Genomic DNA, 19510 nt, shown 5'->3' on the forward strand with positions numbered 1-19510 from the left:
TTGTTGGTGAATGTATCATGAATAATTTAACGTCATAATACAGTACAAATAACTTTATTATCACACAGTTGTGATACCCCCCCCCCCCCGGCAGTGCCTCTCGGCTGGCAGACGAAGTTAGCAACTTTCTTTTATTATATGTACAGAGGGTATGATTTTTTAAAAATGTTTGTTTTATATAATTTTGGCCAATGGATGAATAAATTAGATTAGAAATATGTCAAAAAAGGATGATTTAATGTAAAAGAAAAATAAAGTCCCAGGGGTCTAGATATTGGGGCGGGGGGGGGGGGGGGGGGGGGGGGAGTGATCCTGCCATCAAGCACCTGTGTATTATCATAGTAAAACCTATAATATACAATTATTTAATGCTTGAGCAGTCAATAGACCAGAATATTTTTCCCGAGGTGCAGGGAACAGCTCAGTATGATCTATTGCCCGAGGCCAACGGCCGAGGGCAATAGATCATACTGAGCTGTTCCCTGCACCAAGGGAAAAAATTCTGGTCTATTGACTGTTCAAGCATTAAATAATTGTTTTATTACCTAATTCCTTTTTTAGTTTTCGGGGTTTACAATTTGCATATTGCAGATGGTTTTCGTGCCATTATGTAATATACTAAGATTTTTTTTTCATCTTTTACATGCACAAAACCTGTTGCATGCATTACAACACCTCAATTTGATATTAGTTTACACAAAGAAGGGGAGTCTTCAACCCATTAGATTTTAAATAGTCTTTTACCTTATATGAGGCTTTAAAACTGTTGATTATTTGATACTCTATTTTGATAATATTTAATTTGGTTTCACCAAGTACTAAAAACAGCGTCTATGTAAAGGAATATTCATTCCCTGAGAACTATCGAAAGAATGTAACATTAACATAACCGCGTTCTGAAATACGTTGCCGGTCCAATAGATCGCAGTCTATTGACCGGCGGTCCAATAGATCGCAGTCTATTGACCGGCGGTCTAATAGATCGCAGTCTATTGACCGGCAGTTCAAAATAGACGCAAATATTTAATTTGCAATAAAACAACAAAATCCCTTTGATTAGGTAATAAAAAGAAATATTAAATGTCAAAAGGATGTGCTGCATTGCTGCAAATGAATTTTATTAATTCTAATAAGTTGTAGAGAGAGAAAAAAAACCTGCACGATTTATAAAAAAAAATTGAAGGGATTTTAATTATGTCCTTTTATTTCATTATATATATATATATATATATATATATATATATATATATATATATATATATATATATATATATATATATATATATATATATAAAATTCTCCATTTTTTTTCCTTGTCTTCAAATATCAAAATAAAATATGCACGCACTGGAAACATACAATATTTATCGTCTATAGTAAACTTTTTATTGATTCAGTATACAAATAAAAGGTTTTAAAATGATATTTGGTTTGTAACCAAAATTTTTTTTTTGTATTGTATTGTTTATTTGCTAACATTCATATGAATTTTAAGCAGTTGTAACATATAAACATACATGTAATTATATTTGCAGATGCGCATCGATCTGACAGTTCCATTATAACGGCCTTGCTCTACAAAAAGCATATGCGATGACAGTCTATATTTTGTTAAAAGGACAAAAAGGTTTTCAGGAGTAATTTTACGCAAATAAAATTGTAAGGAAAAAGTGTCCGGCAGATACTTGTACAATAAAATTTAGAGGATGACTCGAAAAATGCATCTCTTTCCTGTATTAAAAAAAAAAATTAAAGAGCCCATATTTCCCAAATCCCAAATAGTTTTACTTCAAATTAATTTCTCCTCAGACCAACCATTATAATAATGTATTTAAACAATGAAATGCTTTCTTTGGTGATTCATGTGGGATATGAATTAAGGTGGAGACATTGCAGAACAAAAAAATTTGAATGTTATTATTTATTAGAACAAAAAAGCATAAAAGACGTACATGGTAAATGAAATACACTTCGAAAGATCTTCACTGTGTAATTGTTGTTATTTAAACTAAAACTGTTTCCATTGCATTCGATTTTAATCTTCTTAAAAATCTACAAAAGAAAGGGTAAAGGATTTTTAAATAATGAAAAAAGTATAACAAAAATATCAAATCGAGAGAGAGAGGGGGGGGGGGAGGGCAGTGAATAACTAGTACGAATACAGTTATACATGCCAACATGAGAGATATTTCTTAGAATTGTTTTACCTAAAACCTATCTCTGATGATCATGGCTCTGATTTGCTGCCCACTTTGATCCTGCACGACGTTGTCCACCCTGTCATCAATATCATCGCCCTCCTGTAGAACTTCAACCGGGACTCCCTGCTCCTCACATATGTTGTGGAGTACTGCAGTTGAGGTAATCACGTCCACAGCTGTGGGAAGTGCTACAGTCAATGGACCGCCTACAAAGTTGTTAAGGATGTGTATTAGAAGAGAGAGAGGAGGGGGGTTACATTAAGATCGACCTGGTAATAGAAATAAAGTTATATAATAAAATTTCATGTACATTTGCATCATTGCAACTTAATGTTTGAAAAATTTACCATATTTGTGTATGCACATCCATCTGCTCTTCCACCGCCCAAATGTGTCCTCAATCCTCTGTCGGGCCTATTTATGGGCAGCATTGAAGGCACGGTCAGCCTGCGTGTGGGGATTCCTTAGCGGTGTCATCAGGTATTGCTTTAAAGGGTACGCCTGATCCCCCAGGAGATGCCCAATGTAAGGTTGGCCTTCCAACCATTCTCTCAACCTGCTATTACCCCAAATGCATGTAGGCATCGTGTGTGCTGCCTGGCCATTGAACAATAATGTTGGTAAGTATTTTCCGGTTGTCGCACACACCCTGGACGTTGATGGCATGGTATCCCTTTCTGCACACGTATGCATTTTCTCTCTCTGTTGGCGGCTTTATTGCAATTAAAGTCCCATCCACGCATCCTAAAGTGTTGGGCATGTTAAACTCTGAGGAGAAGCCTTGTTTAACCGCTAATTGGGCTGCGGGGGTGGTGGGAAACTTTATGCAATCATTGGCTCGTTGAGATAAAATTTTTGAAGTTTTCTGAATAATTCTTGAAACGGATGGTTGACTCAATCCAGAGATATCTCCGATAACCTGTTAAAGCACAATCAAAGTTTTAATTTCTTGTTTATTACAGGACAAACAAATTAATTTGAAATAGTTGGGAAAGCTGAATAGTATTCAGTATTATCATAACATTGGAAGTCCTTTTCCCAGCAGATTATGAAGATTTACTGATTGTTTTTAGTCCATTTCTTACGGAAACTTTAGTTAATTCATAGCTCTAGAGAAACTGCAGAACTTAAAAAAAATCACGGACTGCACGAAATGTACTGTCTCCAAAATTGCTCCTAACTGCCCTCTTTACGTATTCTTTTTCAGGGATGAAAATCTAAACTGAATTGAATTATATATATATATATATATTACTGGCTGTTTAAAGACATTTGTGGGGTCGGTAAAGTCCATAGAAGGCGAGGCGGAATAAGACCTAGTAATAAGTGTTTTGTTTTGTCGAGGACCTAAAGTTTGATATGTAAGCAAACGTTTGTGTAGAAAATCAGTTCCAATAACGTTACGTCCGCCATGTTGCCCTATAAATTTTGACGCTTATATATATTTGTTTTGCCTCGGACTAGAATGTCGCGACGTCATTGGATGAAACGCGTCACGTGGCTGACTTACAAATTTCTTTAAAATGCAAGCGTCAAAATTTATAGGGCAACATGGCTCCGCCTCGCCTTCTATGGACTTTACCAACCCCACAAATTTCTTTTAACAGCCAGTAACAAACCTAATAAGTAATAATATATATATACGTAGGTGGCCTTAATTCCTTTTTTTTTTTTTGCAGTTGACTGGAAATTAACAGCAAACTTTTTTTTCAAACAAGTGAGGAGATATTTAGTGGGACGTACATCTGAATTGTGTTCTATGAGCCGAATTTTACTTGAATTTTTATCCCTGTCGCAAATAAGAATTTTAGAGAGGGGACAAAATTAGGCCATCTCTCTCTCTCTCTCTCTCTCTCTCTCTCTCTCTCTCTCTCTCTTTTAAAGATGTCCTAAGTTGATATTTGGATGTTCATAACTTTTTTTCAAAGTCAAAGCTTAGGAACACATTTACTTCACATCTTAGAAAAGTTTCGTGAACATGCCTGTGGGTATTTTTTTAGTCCATTGCCAAATGTTATTAGTACATGCAAGTATCTAGAAACATTACGATAAGTATTGTTCATATATATAATTATATATACCTGCTGAAATGAGGCTGTCGCATAGTAGCGGAGCGCTGCAAATATCTGTAGTGATGCAGGGATGCTGTGAGATCTCATCGTTGGAGGCTCTAATTCAGTTGATAGGGTATCTATTAAATCGAGTATGCAGTGTCTTGGCATTCGGTACCGTCGAATCAATTCAGCGTCATCGTAGATATCTAACGGATGTGACCGATCTCGAAATACCCTATCTTTTCTAATGGATACTCTGTTATTTGAAGGCTGGAACATTATCTGAAACGCCATTGCATTGAAAATGACGTCACAAATAACGTAACAGTAATAAATGACGTTATATTAGCGAATTTTGGAAAATGAAGACATACAAATCCCATATTATCGTGAAGGAAACTCTAGACTTGTGAAATTTGAAAACTCAATGTTTTCTATATTGTTCATTAATATGTAATTTAAACGGTTAGGATTGTTTAAAGATGAGGCAGCTGGCTGTTTTTAAAATACGTCCAAATATATTAAACATTACAGTATGTTTTTTTTTATATCACATCAAAAATGCGATTGACAAAATAAAAATAAATAAATAAATAAAATACTATCAAAACAAGTGCCCCACTTCCGGAAGGTTTACGGATAGTCATAACCTTCCGTAAAATAGACGCAAGTTTTACGGAGTTTTTCCGCAACGTTAACGGGTGCGGAATTTACGGTAGTTTCGTGAATACCAAATTTAACATTCCGGAACGTTTCCGCAACGTTTACGGGTGCGGTAACGTTACGGAGGCTTTGTGAATAAGGTCCCAGCATTAGCGGGCGATACATGTATGTAGAAAAATTCTGCAACGATCGCTACTTTCATAACGCTCATGAATCATCAAAGACATTTTCTAAACTGCAGTGTTGAGAAAAAAATCAATATAATAATACATGCATAATACATACATCGAAAGGTGAAAAAAATAACATTTAAAAGGGTAGGATTGGTCAAGATCTCTCAATTGAAACTACTTACAACCAACAAGGGAAGCGAATAACAATCAACAGTAAATTATTCATTGATACTAACTGCTTATGATCCAGTGCATTTGTTAAAATCTGACGAGTAAATGAAAAATTAATAACATAATAGTAGAGAAATTGTATGAACTTCAGACTGTGCAATTTTTTTTGTGATGGTATATAAAACATTTATAGTTTTCAGAAATGATGAAGAGAAACCTTTTAAAACTATAATGGTAGATGTACATTTCAGCTACCGATGCACTGGTTATGAAACGCATGTTTTTTGGGTTTTTTTTTCCTATTCGACACATCTGGGTACTTCAATACACAGACCGTGATTACATATTAAAAGATATCGAATTTTAAATCAAAGTCAGCCAATGCATGGTTGCATCACTGAGAAAAAAAAAAAAAAAAGTTCTGAAAGACAAGTATAGTCAAAATCAATAATTCCAACCAGCTGAGCCTGTCATTTAACATTTGAAAACAACGAAAGTATATGAAACCTAAAGATGGAAGTTTTAAATCTTGTTTACCAACTATATCAGTTGTTTTTTGTACTGGTGCTTACATTCCATACATGCAGGGCGGACCTAAAACATGGCTACTCAATGTTACAGTACGGACACAAACTGGAGAGACGGATGATAACGTCGTATGATAAATACAGTATTCTGGATTGTGTGGAGGATTGTCTGAGAACAACACGATGTCGGTCCATTAACTACTGTCAAGGAGCCCACTTCTGTCAGACCAACTTTGAAAACAGGACAACTGTACCCGATCTGTATATAGAAAAGCCTGGCTGGATATACAGCGATAGAGAAGATTGGGACAAAGTGAGAAATTTATCGTTTATAGTGAAAACATTTTATCCAAATTTAATACGAGTATATTTAAAAAAAAATAATAAACCTTCATAGACTGGACATGCATGTTTTGATTCTTAAATCAGCTAAGTTTAGTAGTATAAAAAACGATCTCTTTTTTACAATTTAAAATCAGAAAGGAATTAGTATGATTATGGCAATATATAAAATATTTAGGACAGTATTGATATTGATTTATGCAAAATATTGATTAAATGAAACATCCATCTGTCCATCCCTTATACCGACCTTTTATCTGTTTGTCTGTCTTTTTTGCATCGCAGAAAATCACGGGTGCTTGTTCAAATTCATCGTGTGAAATCAATGAAAAATTTCAGCTTAAACCCTTTCAACAGTTTACTTGTGTTATATCAGGTAATATTTTTCTTCTTTTTTTCTTTTAATAAAAAATCCCTCTAATAGTTTGCGACATTAATATTATCTAGTTATCATTTAGCCATATTTAAGTTTATCTTTTAAAGGGATCGACCTTGATACGACTTGGAATCAAATTTTATTATTCAATATTTAATGTCTGGAATGGGTACATATGATATAGGTGTATTTAATGTATCATTAAAATTTAAAAGTCAAAAATCGAGTTACAAGCAAGATACAGAGTTCAGAGTTATTTGTTTTGTTAACAACTCAAGATTTGTTATTGTTTACATATCTGTATGTGTTGTATTGGTATAATTTCAATCAAATGGTGCATTTATGTTGATAATAGGAAATTTATGAACACATTACATGTGAAATAGTTCAAATTGTTCGTTACGGGCCATTTTGTAAAAGGAAATAGGGATTTCTTGCTTTTACATTCTTTGTAAACAAATTCGAGTTTTGTTTACATGTACGTAAAAATGATTTATTGTCTCTGTATTTCGCTTGTAATTCGACTTCTATAATTCAAGTATTGTTAAATAATTCCAAATGCACAAGTAAGCTATCTTATGCATAAAAGATTGTTAAAATTGTTAAAAATTCTAATCTCAAATCTTACGTGTCTAGGTCCTTTTATTTAGTGACTTTTTTCTGAAAATTTTACAATTTTTGACCTTATGTTTTGGATTTTTTACCCTTCACTTATAAAAGACTGCGGAATTCCAACGGCAGAATCATTGTCTATGAGAGACGTTCGTGAATGGGACGCTATCGGGATAAACAGACGAATACACATCACGTGCGCTGACGGATTTGAACAGCAAGGATCCGGGAAGTTCGTCTGTCGTCCGGATGGGGTCTGGAAGTCGGATTTGACATGCTCTTTCAAACGTAAGTTCAGTCTTTAATTTTGCAATTGATTTCAATCTTAGGTAGGTCACACAAACACACAAAAAAAGCCAAGAAAGAAAAACAATCGGTTTTTACCTATTTAGACGATGAATTATATTGTTTAGCAAGAGCTATCACAATTTAAAATACATGTATGGTACCTGAATATACAGTAATTATAATCCACAATATTCAAACAGAGTGATTTAAGATTATTTTCTCTGACAATTAGAAATTTATTGGTTTCCCTCTAAATTCGAAGTTTTAAGAAGGCGTTTATATAAAAACAAACTTGAAAAATATCTTAAAATGAGAAAAATCCCTATGCCAGTGACTAAAAATATCATCAAAGCTAGACATAACTGCTTAATGTGATTATTTCGTGAAGATATAATGATGCTTTACTATATTATGCTGTGGTGATTTCTAATGAAGATGATGCTTGATTATCTAAAAATGGTGCTTTCTTGTGTAAAGATGGTGTTTTATTATGTGAAGATGGTGCTTTCTTTTTATGAAGATGGTGCTTTATTATGTGAAGATGGTGTTCTCTTATGTGATGATGATACTGTATGATATAAAAACGGTGCTTTATTATTTGAAGATGGTGTTTAATGATATGAAGAGGGTGCCTTATCATGTGAACATGATGCTTTATGATATGATGATGGTGAAGATTTGAAATTGATTCTTATTAAGATGGTGCTTTATTTATAAAATCTTATCTTTTATTACAGCTACATTCCTTGGTTGCTTTAAGGACGACTCTACCCGAGTCCTAGGAGAAAAATCTTCGACTCTTAATCCTAATGGAAAGATTCAATGTTGGAGAAAATGTAATGCGCTGGGTAGTTACAAGTATTTTGGAATGGAGGTGTGTATTTTGATGAAATATCCAATATGTTTTCTTTGATATCATTTGAGGCAGATGTACAACAATTTAAAATAAAATAAGATCTTCGATTTGCTCAATCTATATTGATTAGAGTTAGATGTTTATTCAGCTCTCTCTAAATAGCTACAATTAAAAGCAGATATTTGATCCACTCAAACTTGATCTCTACAAATGAAATTGTATCTTTGATCCGCTTATACTATATCGTTAAATTTGAAAAAGGATCTATGATACGCTTCAACTGAATTACTAGTAGGAGCAGAGCAAAGAGATTAATTTTTAATTAAATTAAGAAAAAAACCCAGAAACCTGAATTGTAATGTATAATAAACAAATGTATTTTGGCACCCGTTTGTTTTCTTAATCTGTCTCGTAAAAAAAACATGCTGCACTAAATTTATATTATTCTTTTAGTTTATGACTAGATTTTGACCCGTGCGTGCACGGGTTGAGAGTGCATAATTATGATATCGGACATTTACGAAATAGATACATCGACACATCGTATTGTTGACATTTACATAACCAGGCTTTTTAAGACTACAAAAATGCTATTAATTTCATTACACTTTGCTTATTTAGAATAATCTAACTGTGTCTCGGAACAGGCCTTCACCACAGTTAAGATGCCTCCCATATACCCGTAATATTAGCAAAAATGCAGAATCGCTCCGAAACGATTTTGGAGAAAATTAATGAGGATGCATTGAAAAAAAAACAGTCAAATTTTCATCTAAAAATTTAATTCATATTAATGAAGAATTCAACTCTTTTTCACCAACGTTTTTACTCGCTTTGAATTTACACACCATGTAGACTGGTCTTCTCTCTCTCTCGTACGAAATATCGCGCATATCAGGGAGGCATTGCCAGTCTACACACCATGTTGACTTTCGGAACTCCCGGGATATTTCATATTAAATGCACTGAGAGTTATCGTCCGTATTCCTTTGATGAACAGAATATAAGACAAATTTTTCATTGGAAATTAACACTCACTTGTAGTATCTTTTCTGAGTTTATCCATGCAAATGTGATATTGTGGAAACCTTACTTAAAGAGCCTTCCGTGATTTAGCGTGAATGTAAGGCGTATGTGCAAAATTGTAAAATCCAAAAAATCCAGATAATTTCCGGATTCCGGATTTTTTATAGAAATTTTCGTTGATTATTAATTGGCGAAGCTTGATTGAGAAAAAATAACAACAAATTGGTAATCTTCAAGTACCAATGATGTTTAAAATACAAAAAACGTAAGACAGTACTCTTCCGATTTCTCGGTATTAAAGCCAAAAAATTCGAGTCTATTATTTTAATATAGTAGTAAAGATTTGCTTTTGTTTGCTCTTTTAGTACAGATCTGAATGCTATTGTGGAAATCAAATACGAAATACAGCTGAACGTTTTCCTGATGACGAATGTAATCTTCTTTGTGCAGGAAACAACGATGAAACATGCGGCGGGCCATGGAGAGTGGAAATTTATACCGTATAAAAACAATTAATAAAACCGTTTAACATATCAAAACAAAAACAACAATTACAAAAAACAAAACATTGTCATTAATTGTCAGAACTTATACATTTAGTTCTACAAGAATGTAGATTGATTGTCAATTAAAATATGTTTTAATAATATGCATATTTTTTGGAACCATTTTTTAAAATCATTAGTTTTATATGTAACAGAAAAAGCAGAAAGTTTATTTTAAAAAACAGCAATGCTCCTTGAATAAAAAGTAGAAAAAACTAACTACTGCCATCGACTTTACCTTTAATTTTCAATTATATTCTGATTTGACTTAACTAGTGTTTCATTAATACATGTACAAGATGGCATCAGTTTTTGTGCAGTTGATGTACATGTAAGTCCGATATTCAATTACTATGCTACCTTAGAGAAAGAAGAAGGGAGGGCATATTGCATTGCTTCTGTCTGTCGGTCGGTCGGTCTACCAAGTTCATTTTTTCACACACTGAAACGAAAATTTGTATAAAGTTTAACCATAACACTATTAGTGCATTTTCATTTTGGGTTAGTCTCGCTTATCCCAGACTCTTGCTCTCGAGACTTGCTATATCTGACTTGTCCGATATTTGTAGAAATAGATTTTTCAACACGTTCGTCTAGATTTGATTTATTACATTTCTAAATATACCTATATAGTTATAACGATATACTTCATAGATATAACGGAGCCCTCGTTAAACCAAATATAATAATGGAGTTAACAACCAGAAGCAGTAGGTTAACAGTATGCTAGTATAAAGTATGGAAAATGTCAACTTAAATGTAACATATTTATTCTCTCCGCTTAACTTTTAAAGTCTCATTTAAAAAAAAAACAACAACATTTTATTGGTTCAATATTGTAACTTTTGTAATTATTTTGAGTCTGTTAGCTTAAAAGCATATAAGTGTTATTTACAACGAAAGCAAAACGTCGAACACTATCTACTTTATACATATTCTCTCTCTCTCTCTCTCTCTCTCTCTCTCTCTCTCTCTCTCTCTCTCTCTCTCTCTCTAACACATATCTGAGTCATTTTTTTTTTTAGAATAAATGAACATTTAATGATCAATCTGATGAATGGCTTTGGGTTTTTTTACAACATTTTTTTTCGGGCCTCTATAGCGAAGTTAAAAAAAACACCTTCAATATAATTCATTTGAGTTTATTCATTCAAGCCATGAAATGCTGCATGAGGCCAAGCAGTATATACAGTTCAAAAGTCAGGGGTATATACATGAATGTACATTTATAAATGAGTAGATTGGTGGTAAATAAATAGTAAGTAAACATACACATAATATATACAATGGCAATAGGAAGAAGTTGAATAATCACCTTCTAAATATTATTTACGGGTCCATGATATCACGCTTCCCTTAATCTCCTCATCTGCCAAAAAGGCCCGGTAAGTTACGATTGAATAATATTCAGTAGTTTCACTCTCACGATGGTTATCAATTACCGTTAGGTTGTGGAATCCCAGTATCTCAGTCAATGACAAAAGTCCAAGAATGGGATGCTATTGGAATACATAGACGAATGCATATCCCGTTCTTTGACGGATCAGGGCGGCAAGAATCCGGATCTGTTGTCCGTCGTCCCGACGGGGTGTGGTTGTTGAAGTTAAAAATGCACTATCAAAGGTTTGCTGTTGTGCATAAAAAGATCATGGAACCCCGGAAAGACACTAAGTTCATATTTTGTTATGCATAAATGTTTTCTCTTGTCTGATTTCAAATACCCTTACGGGGTTTAATGTATAGAGTATACCTGATCAATTGATCAATAATGCAAGATATAAGCAATAGAAAATATTTAGTAAGTTTGATGATTTTAAGGAGGGCGATTTTACGTGTCATCTCTCACCTACAGTACAACGGAAAAATCGTTTTCAAAACAGGAAAAAAAAATGATCTTTAAAAATCTTAATTCTTTAACTGTAATATTTTTATAAAATTTATAATTTATAAATAATATCGAAAAAAAAAATAATTAAATGTATAATATTACAATGTATATTACTGGAATCCTCAAAGACATGCGTAATGAAAACTAAAGTCGGCCTCTTTAAATATTTAATAGCAGAGACCACTTAAAATCATTGTTAGTGCAATTTAATTGCAACCTCCCTCATTTGAATCATATCGAGCAAAGGATCCTTTTTAAAATGTATTGTAAATGAAAATGTTTTCAACCCTAATATACTATTTTTTAAATCAAAATTATTGTGTCACAGAATGGTTAATTCATTTACTGCAAGAAAATTCCAAAAAAATTCTTTTGAACAGATAATTAAGTTTAAAATGTTTAGCACTCCTGTAAAATAGAAATGAAACGGCAACATCAATCTATTACAACCTTATAAGGTTTAAGACGCACTGTCTTTTCTTGGTAATTATATAGGAATAAACACAATTAAAAAAAAAAAATCAAAATTAAGGAAAAAAGATTAACAATTTAATTCATTGACATAATTTAAGGCAAAACGTGTTTATCCGTTAAAAACTTAATTTGCTGGGAAAAAGTAAATCATTGTTTTTCTAGTAGAAACTTATTAGAATTTTGTACACTCTGTTATAATATTAAAATTAGTGCCCTCATATGAGCAAATTCAATAAGCGACGGTGTTCAGATTATGTATTGAGTAAACAGCGGCTTCTAAATTGTAAATTAAGCCAACAGTAGGTCGCTCCTATGGATTATCTCTCTTAAGAGAGATGAAAACATTTCTGCAGGAACGTTTCCGAATCTCTGCTTAGATTTGACATAAAAGTGTTCGTAAGACATGGTTTAGGAAGAAAAGGAAAGAACATCCTCAGATTAACCTCCAATATACCATAAGATTAAGCTCGACGGCACATCTAAGGAACACCTTAGCACCCCTGCGAATGTGTTCGGAATGTTTTTTTTATTGTTGCTAAATATGTAATAAAGCCAGAGGTGCTCGAATGGAAGTTCACGAGACTTCTTTGAGATTTGTCCAATTCCTGTGAAATTTCGAGCGGAAGTATAAGTCTTCGGATAATATCCTCACAATACGTAAGAACTGGTCGTTTTTCATATCATATCCTACTTTAGGTTATGTTAAAACATGAAAATCTTTTACGATATATGTCTTATTTCACCGTCTAGCGGTTATTTATATTTATGTTTTCTCATGCTGCACAACCTCACCGCAGCTCAGTTTTTGCTGTCTGATAAATGAACTAAACACTTGTGCATGATGAAATATGTCATTTATTAAAAATGACGAAAGTAAAGAAAAATATAAACAACATAGAAGGGGATCAGACCCAAAGCTGTTCACACAAAATGTTAAATAACTTATCAATATGCTGATCCCCTTAAAATACAGAAAAAACAATATTTTGTTCAAAATTATATACAATATATACAAAACCAGCAAAAAGATGGCATCTCAAAAATAAAATATGCCACCAAATGTGAATTGCATAATGACAATTGGCAATTCCATTGTGCCATCAAAGGTGAGTTGTGCACTTGTTGATGCTAATGTGAACACATACACAAATCACAGTTTATAGTCAAATGTATCAACAGTTAAACACTGACTTGGCATACTGTTACCAGCAGTTACACACTGACCTGGCAATAAGTGCATATAATTCATTATACTATAACCCGTACAAACGTAACATGAATGGCAATTCCAAGGTGAAACCCGCAGGCACTCTAATAAACTAACTTAAAAGTTGTACTAACAATATCTAAAGACACAATGTGCAACTAAATAGCAGTTAAACACTGACCTATCATTACACATTACTACACCTGTAAACATACTATAACTAACAAAACTAATTGAGACACCCTCCGTATTATACGCACAAGATTCTCTATGGAAAAAAGTAACAAACATAAGGACATTTTTTGGTACAGATCAATAGCAGCAGTTACTCACTGGCCTGCTATAAATAAACTGCAGGGGTAAGAAAGATTGTAGATACAAATAATTACAGTTGAAACGATTGTATTCTAATATATCTGTGTAATGCATTGGAGTTCCAGCGGCCTAAATGCTGAATAAAACTCTCAGAATAGCCTAACTGTGCAGCATGTGTTGCTGCCCCTATCCGAAAACTGTGCCCTTTATATCTATTGGGGTCAAGACCCGCAAATGCTATGGCTTTCGAAAGCTCACTGCTAACATAAGAATATGTGACTGGAGAGCCATTGATCAATTGAAAAAAGGGGCCTGAAACATGTTGAAATTGTGATCTATATCTATAGAGATACTGTACGGGACAGAAATTGGAAACAGGGTTGGTTTCTATAGATATGATTATAGGATCATTTTTCTTTTGTGATTTATGATATCGTAACACAAGTTGAACTGCTGAAGGATTGTTCTTATCTACCATAAAAGTAATGTCTTGAACTTGAAGTACTCTGTCTTTATCTGATACCTTTTTTGTGACAACTTCCCCTAAACGTAAAAAGGCGATAAAACAAAGAAGAAAAAGACTTTGCAAAAGTACCCGATTTGATGCATTTGGAACAGTGAAAACTAATGCAGAGAGAATTTTGTGCATTATACTCAGTGTTATTGGTAATCTAGCATCTTGTGAAGGCAGAAGCTTGTGACATCCTTTAAGGAGTTTTCGAACAATAAATGTTTGTGTTGGATCAGGCGCATTTACAATTTTGTGTATATAACTCAGAGCAGATACATGTGAGGCAATGCTGCTGGAACTGTATTGTTTTTCAAACAGGAAATCAATAAAATTACAAATATCAATGGTAGACAAAGGTACCGACACTGGATTATTTCGAAATGTGAGAAAAAGTTCCCATGAACGTCTGTATGATAAACGTGCAGAGGGAGATAAAGCTGCTACTAAGATTGTGTGGGTGGTTGAGGACAAATCTGCAATAGATGCTCGGGAATGGCAGTTGGTTGTTGGTCTAGATATGGTGCTGCCTCCCTGGCTCTCTGAAATTGCAAACGTGACAGGGAGTCAGCTACCACATTATATTTTCCAGGAATATGCTTTGCCTTAAAGAATATGTTTTTTGATAGACACACCAATACTAAACGCCGAAGTAGATGCATGAGGCACTTTTCCTTTCTGAACTGTTTATTTATTACTTCTACCACTGCCATATTATCTGACACAAATCAGATTTTTCTATTTGCCATCTCTGAACCCCAAATTTCCAAAGCCAAAACAATTGGAAACAATTCTTTTACGGCAATTTGCAAATGTAGAAGAGTTTGTGTCCACTCATCAGCAAACCATTTTGAACCAAAAAACAGCAGCAAATCCCAACAAACCAGAAGCATCTGTAAATAGTCGCGTGACATCTGAAGATTCCCATTCCTCTGGAAGAAGAACTGATTTTCCATTGAAATTTTGAAGAAAATGTAGCCACATGGCTAAATTAGCTCTTACCTCATTATTAAATTTTATTCGATAATTAGGTTTTTTCACACCTATAGTCAAGTCAATCAGACGACGTAAAAATGCCCTACCAGGAACTACTACCAAACAAGCAAAATTTAAGACTCCAATTAATGATTGAAGCTCCTGCAAAGTAACTTTTTTACGCCTACTAATCTGATATACAAGAGTCCTACATTTTTCTTATTTGTCTGGTGGCAGCCGACTCATCATATCAATAGAATCAACCTCAATACCATAAATGGTGATGCATGTTACTGGCCAGAAAGTTTTCTTATCATTAATTGGAATATTAATCCTTCCACATAAATCCAAGAAATTCATCAAATCATTTTTACATTTTTCAGACTGAGGAGGCCCAATAAAAAAGAAATCATCCAACATATGAGACATACCCCCTGCTTCTAGCTTGTTTAACATAACCCATTAAAGAGCTGTACTTAACTTCTCAAATATTTGACAGGAGCTACTTGCCCCCATTGGCAAACAGCGTTCATAGTAGAATTGACCTTTCCAAGTAAAACCCCAAAAATGATAATCCTTTGGGTTCACGGGAATTATTCTGAAGGCATCCTTTATATCTGTTTTAGCCATAAGAGAACCCATCCCATATTGATGAACCAAACTGAGTACCGTATCAATTGAATCATAATGAACCTGAGAGTATTCCCTAGTTATATTAGAATTAACTGAGTCCTGAAAGCAGGAAAGGATAAATCATGAATGATTCGAAACTTGTTTTTCTCGGATTTTGGTACAACCCCCAGAGGAGAAGTTTTAAAAAGAGGTAAAGGGGGTCTTGTGAATGGGCCAGCTATCCTCTGCTTACTTAAACCCGTATGAATGTAATCTTCAATAACTTCTGAGTGCTCATATGTAGACTTATGATTATGAGGAGGATGAATAGAAGGGGACTTAACACAGCCTAATCTAAACCAAAATGTAAAGCCATTCACTAACAATTTCAATTCATCTGCTTCATAACCTAATACATGTAGTTCATTGTGAAGTCTTAACGGGTTTACTGGAGTTGGAAGAACCAGCGACATTCCTGTTTGAAGTGAAAGATTTGGATGACATGTTTCTACACTGAAATCGGGGGTGGGGTCCACTACAGGCTTGGCAAGTATGGGCGAATCGACAAGGTAGGGAGTGACATTTTTGCCCATTGTTATAATTGTAACACTGTTTTTCCCGAAAGGGCTGCCGTTTACCATTATAAGCTTGAAATTGGGTAGGAGACTTTAAACCCATAGAGGCTATCTTAAGTCGCAACTCTGTTACTACTCTCTCCCACGGCAGGAGGGATGTCTCTCTTATTTTCCTAAATGACTTATCATACATTCTCCAGGGTTGGTCCCCATGAAGCTTGTGAATCTCCCTAATTGTAAACATGTATTTTAACAGATTGCATGCCTCATGGGGAAATTTCTGTAAGTTAATTGTACTGAATACCAGAAAAGCATCTGTCCATTGATGGATTGTAATAGGTGTTTTATGTGAAGCCGCTTGTTGTAGCTCAATTTTACCCGCTTGTACCACAATTGAAAGGGGTTCATCTTCTGAGGTCGGCAATAAATTTTTTAAGTCAACAAATTCATTGTTCCAAATTTTAAGTTTCAGTTTTGAGGAAACTGATGCCCCTAGAGGCACACAATCTGATAAGTGAATTTGAGGGCTACTAGAGCATGCAAAACTACTACAAGTACTCTGAGATAAATTGCCTGCGGGCTCACCTGTGAACACATTATCCAGTAATGTTCCCAGTGCAGAGGCAGGAATTGTGGCAGCCGCAGAGGCAGGAATTGTGGCAGCGGCCGGTATAGCTTCCCCAATTACTGGTGCGGTATTCTCAACAGAATTCACCATTGGAGGGTGCCCAACACTTTTGCTGATGTTTTGTTTCTCACTAGCAGCTTTTTGTTGGTTTACAATTTCTTTTGCCAGAAGTTCATAATCAATATTTGGTAGCACATTGACAGTGTCAGTCTCCGACTGTTTTCGGGTTCTTTTTGGCCCTTTTTTCCCCTTATGTACTTCAGTTGGTGGTGTTGGTGGTGGTAATCCTCCCGTTGCCACATCATCTCGCCTGGCTCTCTTTTTGGGTGGCATAATGGCTAAATATATAATAAGAATAATAGGTATGAATCCTATCCTTTCACATATATGATTAGCCTAACCCATAAAAATTTTGTTCATAATCAACTTTTGCACTAACAGATGATTCAACCATGTACTTGGTATTTTGACCTGATCAGTTAAGCGCATACCAACAAGATTTTGATCTACATGTACATGTTAACATAAAATTCATAATAATAGGAACATGTCCCACTGACCATATGGGTAACACAGACCCAATGTTCCTTCATCATTATAAGTACATGTCGATTCAAACATTCATGTAACTAAATAGTCCCAACATGACTTTAATTACATAACGTTATTAACATTAAATTCATAATTAAAAGGAACATGTCCCACTGACCATATGGGTAACACAGACCCAATGTTCCTTCATCATTATAAGTACATGTAGATGCAAACATTCATGTAACTAAAAAGTCTCAACCTGATTTTTAATTACATGTTAACATTAAACTCATAATTGTAAGGAACATGACCCACTGACCATATGGGTTACACAGACCAAATATTCCTTCATCATTCTTTAGTATGCAAACTCAACAAACATAAAATTTGTCAGTTCCAGCCAAAACACTTAATTAAAATGAAAGGTAGAACTTGAACTGATGCTCATCAACACGAAAAAATCACGCATTAAAATTTCAGGGACTTAATACATAAACTGCCCCTACACTGTCTTAATTCAAACAAATAAAATGTAAATATATATAAATATGGATATTTATATTCACATATTATTGAATATCATTATTCTAGAGTGGTAGCACATAAGATCTAAAATCATACTGGCCTCAAAACTTTGGAGTGCAGGAGCACTGCATTCCTAATGCTGCGGCGAAACTTCCTCATGGGCTGGTCCTCTGCAGGGGTACACAGCAGATGGACACCATCCGGGCCTAAATAATGAAAGTCCTTCCAAAACCCCCGATGTCCCCAGAAATAAATTCCACCAAGGGGCTCAGCAAAACGTTTCAAATGTTCATTAGTCTGAACCACAAAGACGTTAAAATTTTGGCATGATGCAAAGTGTATTCGGCGAATTAACTGGCCTTTTATCACTACCTTTACTCCAACACCATCTCTTAAATACTGTCCCACAGATATAATATCCCTAGCTAATTTCTCACTGTTTGTATTTTCACAGATATCATTTTCACCAATCTGTAAAAACACCACATCGGGAATCGAGTCAATATGCAGAATCTCCGCCCTGAAGACACGCTTGCTTAATCTCAAACCGCCTTTTCCTCTAAATGATACTTTAAATACTTCAGGGTCAAAATTTAGATTGTCTGTTTCTGTCTGCATACAATAATATCTTAATCTTCTGATGTAAGAATGTCCAATCACGCACACATTTAAAATACTCATTGTTTACATATTGTACCCCAACCGGAACCAGCACAAATAATCATGCGATATCGCATACAACAAAAAACTAGAAACTGCGTTTCAAAACTTACTGTATCAAAACATTACTCGTGCTAACACTCTCAGAGATGAAGACAGAATGACCCTAATCTCACCGGTCAAATACTGACCGCATCAAACCACGTGACCGTATCGCTTAATTTGATTGGCTATTAAATTAAATTTGGGGAGAATTTCACCATTGGATTTTTAACAATTACATAATAGGTCACTGGGAGGTTTTTAGACTAAGAATTTGGGCTAAAAATAGACATAGACAGTGACCACTGCAGGGAAATTACATAATATGGCCAACGACCACTACAAGGCCTGGGAAAGAAATGCAGCTTATCTAATCAAACATTAACATGAAAAATACAATAAATAAGCAAATAAAATTATAGCATTCAACCCATAAATACAATTATTAACATAATTGTTGTTAAACGACAATATTCAGATCAGAGTTATCGTTCGTGTTCAGCCACGTGTAAAGTGGTTAAAAATATAAACGTTGGGTTGCTAATAAAAATCATAGCCATGTTTGATGCTTGTGGTATGCAATACCATGTTTGTAGAAAAATAATGGGTGTCTGTTTTGTATAAAAACCTAGTATATCGAGCCATTTTCAAGGAACATTCCACATAAAATAGTATAGCCTGTTTCACTAGTGATGCTTTTACCAGGTCAGGCACGAATCGAAAATCGAAAATT

General features: G+C 34.4%; 3 protein-coding genes and 1 pseudogene across 3 annotated transcripts; 1 reads left to right on the top strand and 3 right to left on the bottom strand.

Moving 5' to 3' along the window:
- Window positions 1-1919: 1919 nt before the first annotated feature.
- Window positions 1920-2678, bottom strand: LOC128171671 (uncharacterized; annotated as a pseudogene).
- Window positions 2679-5775: 3097 nt separating this feature from the next.
- On the top strand, window positions 5776-9795 carry LOC128171663 (uncharacterized). Its single transcript, XM_052837442.1, has 5 exons — window positions 5776-6102; window positions 6417-6507; window positions 7228-7407; window positions 8145-8281; window positions 9655-9795. The coding sequence occupies exons 1-5, from the start codon at window positions 5776-5778 to the stop codon at window positions 9793-9795; spliced, it is 876 nt and encodes a 291-aa protein (XP_052693402.1).
- Window positions 9796-12121: 2326 nt separating this feature from the next.
- LOC128174112 (uncharacterized) lies at window positions 12122-17403 on the bottom strand. Its single transcript, XM_052839746.1, has 3 exons — window positions 16974-17403; window positions 14077-14768; window positions 12122-12130 (listed from the first exon to the last, which is right to left on the bottom strand). Exons 1-3 carry the CDS (start codon window positions 17347-17349, stop codon window positions 12122-12124), a joined length of 1077 nt encoding a protein of 358 aa, XP_052695706.1. The 5' UTR covers window positions 17350-17403.
- Window positions 17404-17907: 504 nt separating this feature from the next.
- On the bottom strand, window positions 17908-19151 carry LOC128171666 (uncharacterized). The gene has a single exon (XM_052837445.1). It carries the CDS (start codon window positions 18754-18756, stop codon window positions 18166-18168), a length of 591 nt encoding a protein of 196 aa, XP_052693405.1. The 5' UTR covers window positions 18757-19151; the 3' UTR covers window positions 17908-18165.
- Window positions 19152-19510: the final 359 nt, after the last annotated feature.

The sequence above is a fragment of the Crassostrea angulata genome, chromosome 2, assembly GCF_025612915.1.
Source record: "Crassostrea angulata isolate pt1a10 chromosome 2, ASM2561291v2, whole genome shotgun sequence".
NCBI lineage: Eukaryota > Metazoa > Mollusca > Bivalvia > Ostreida > Ostreidae > Magallana > Magallana angulata.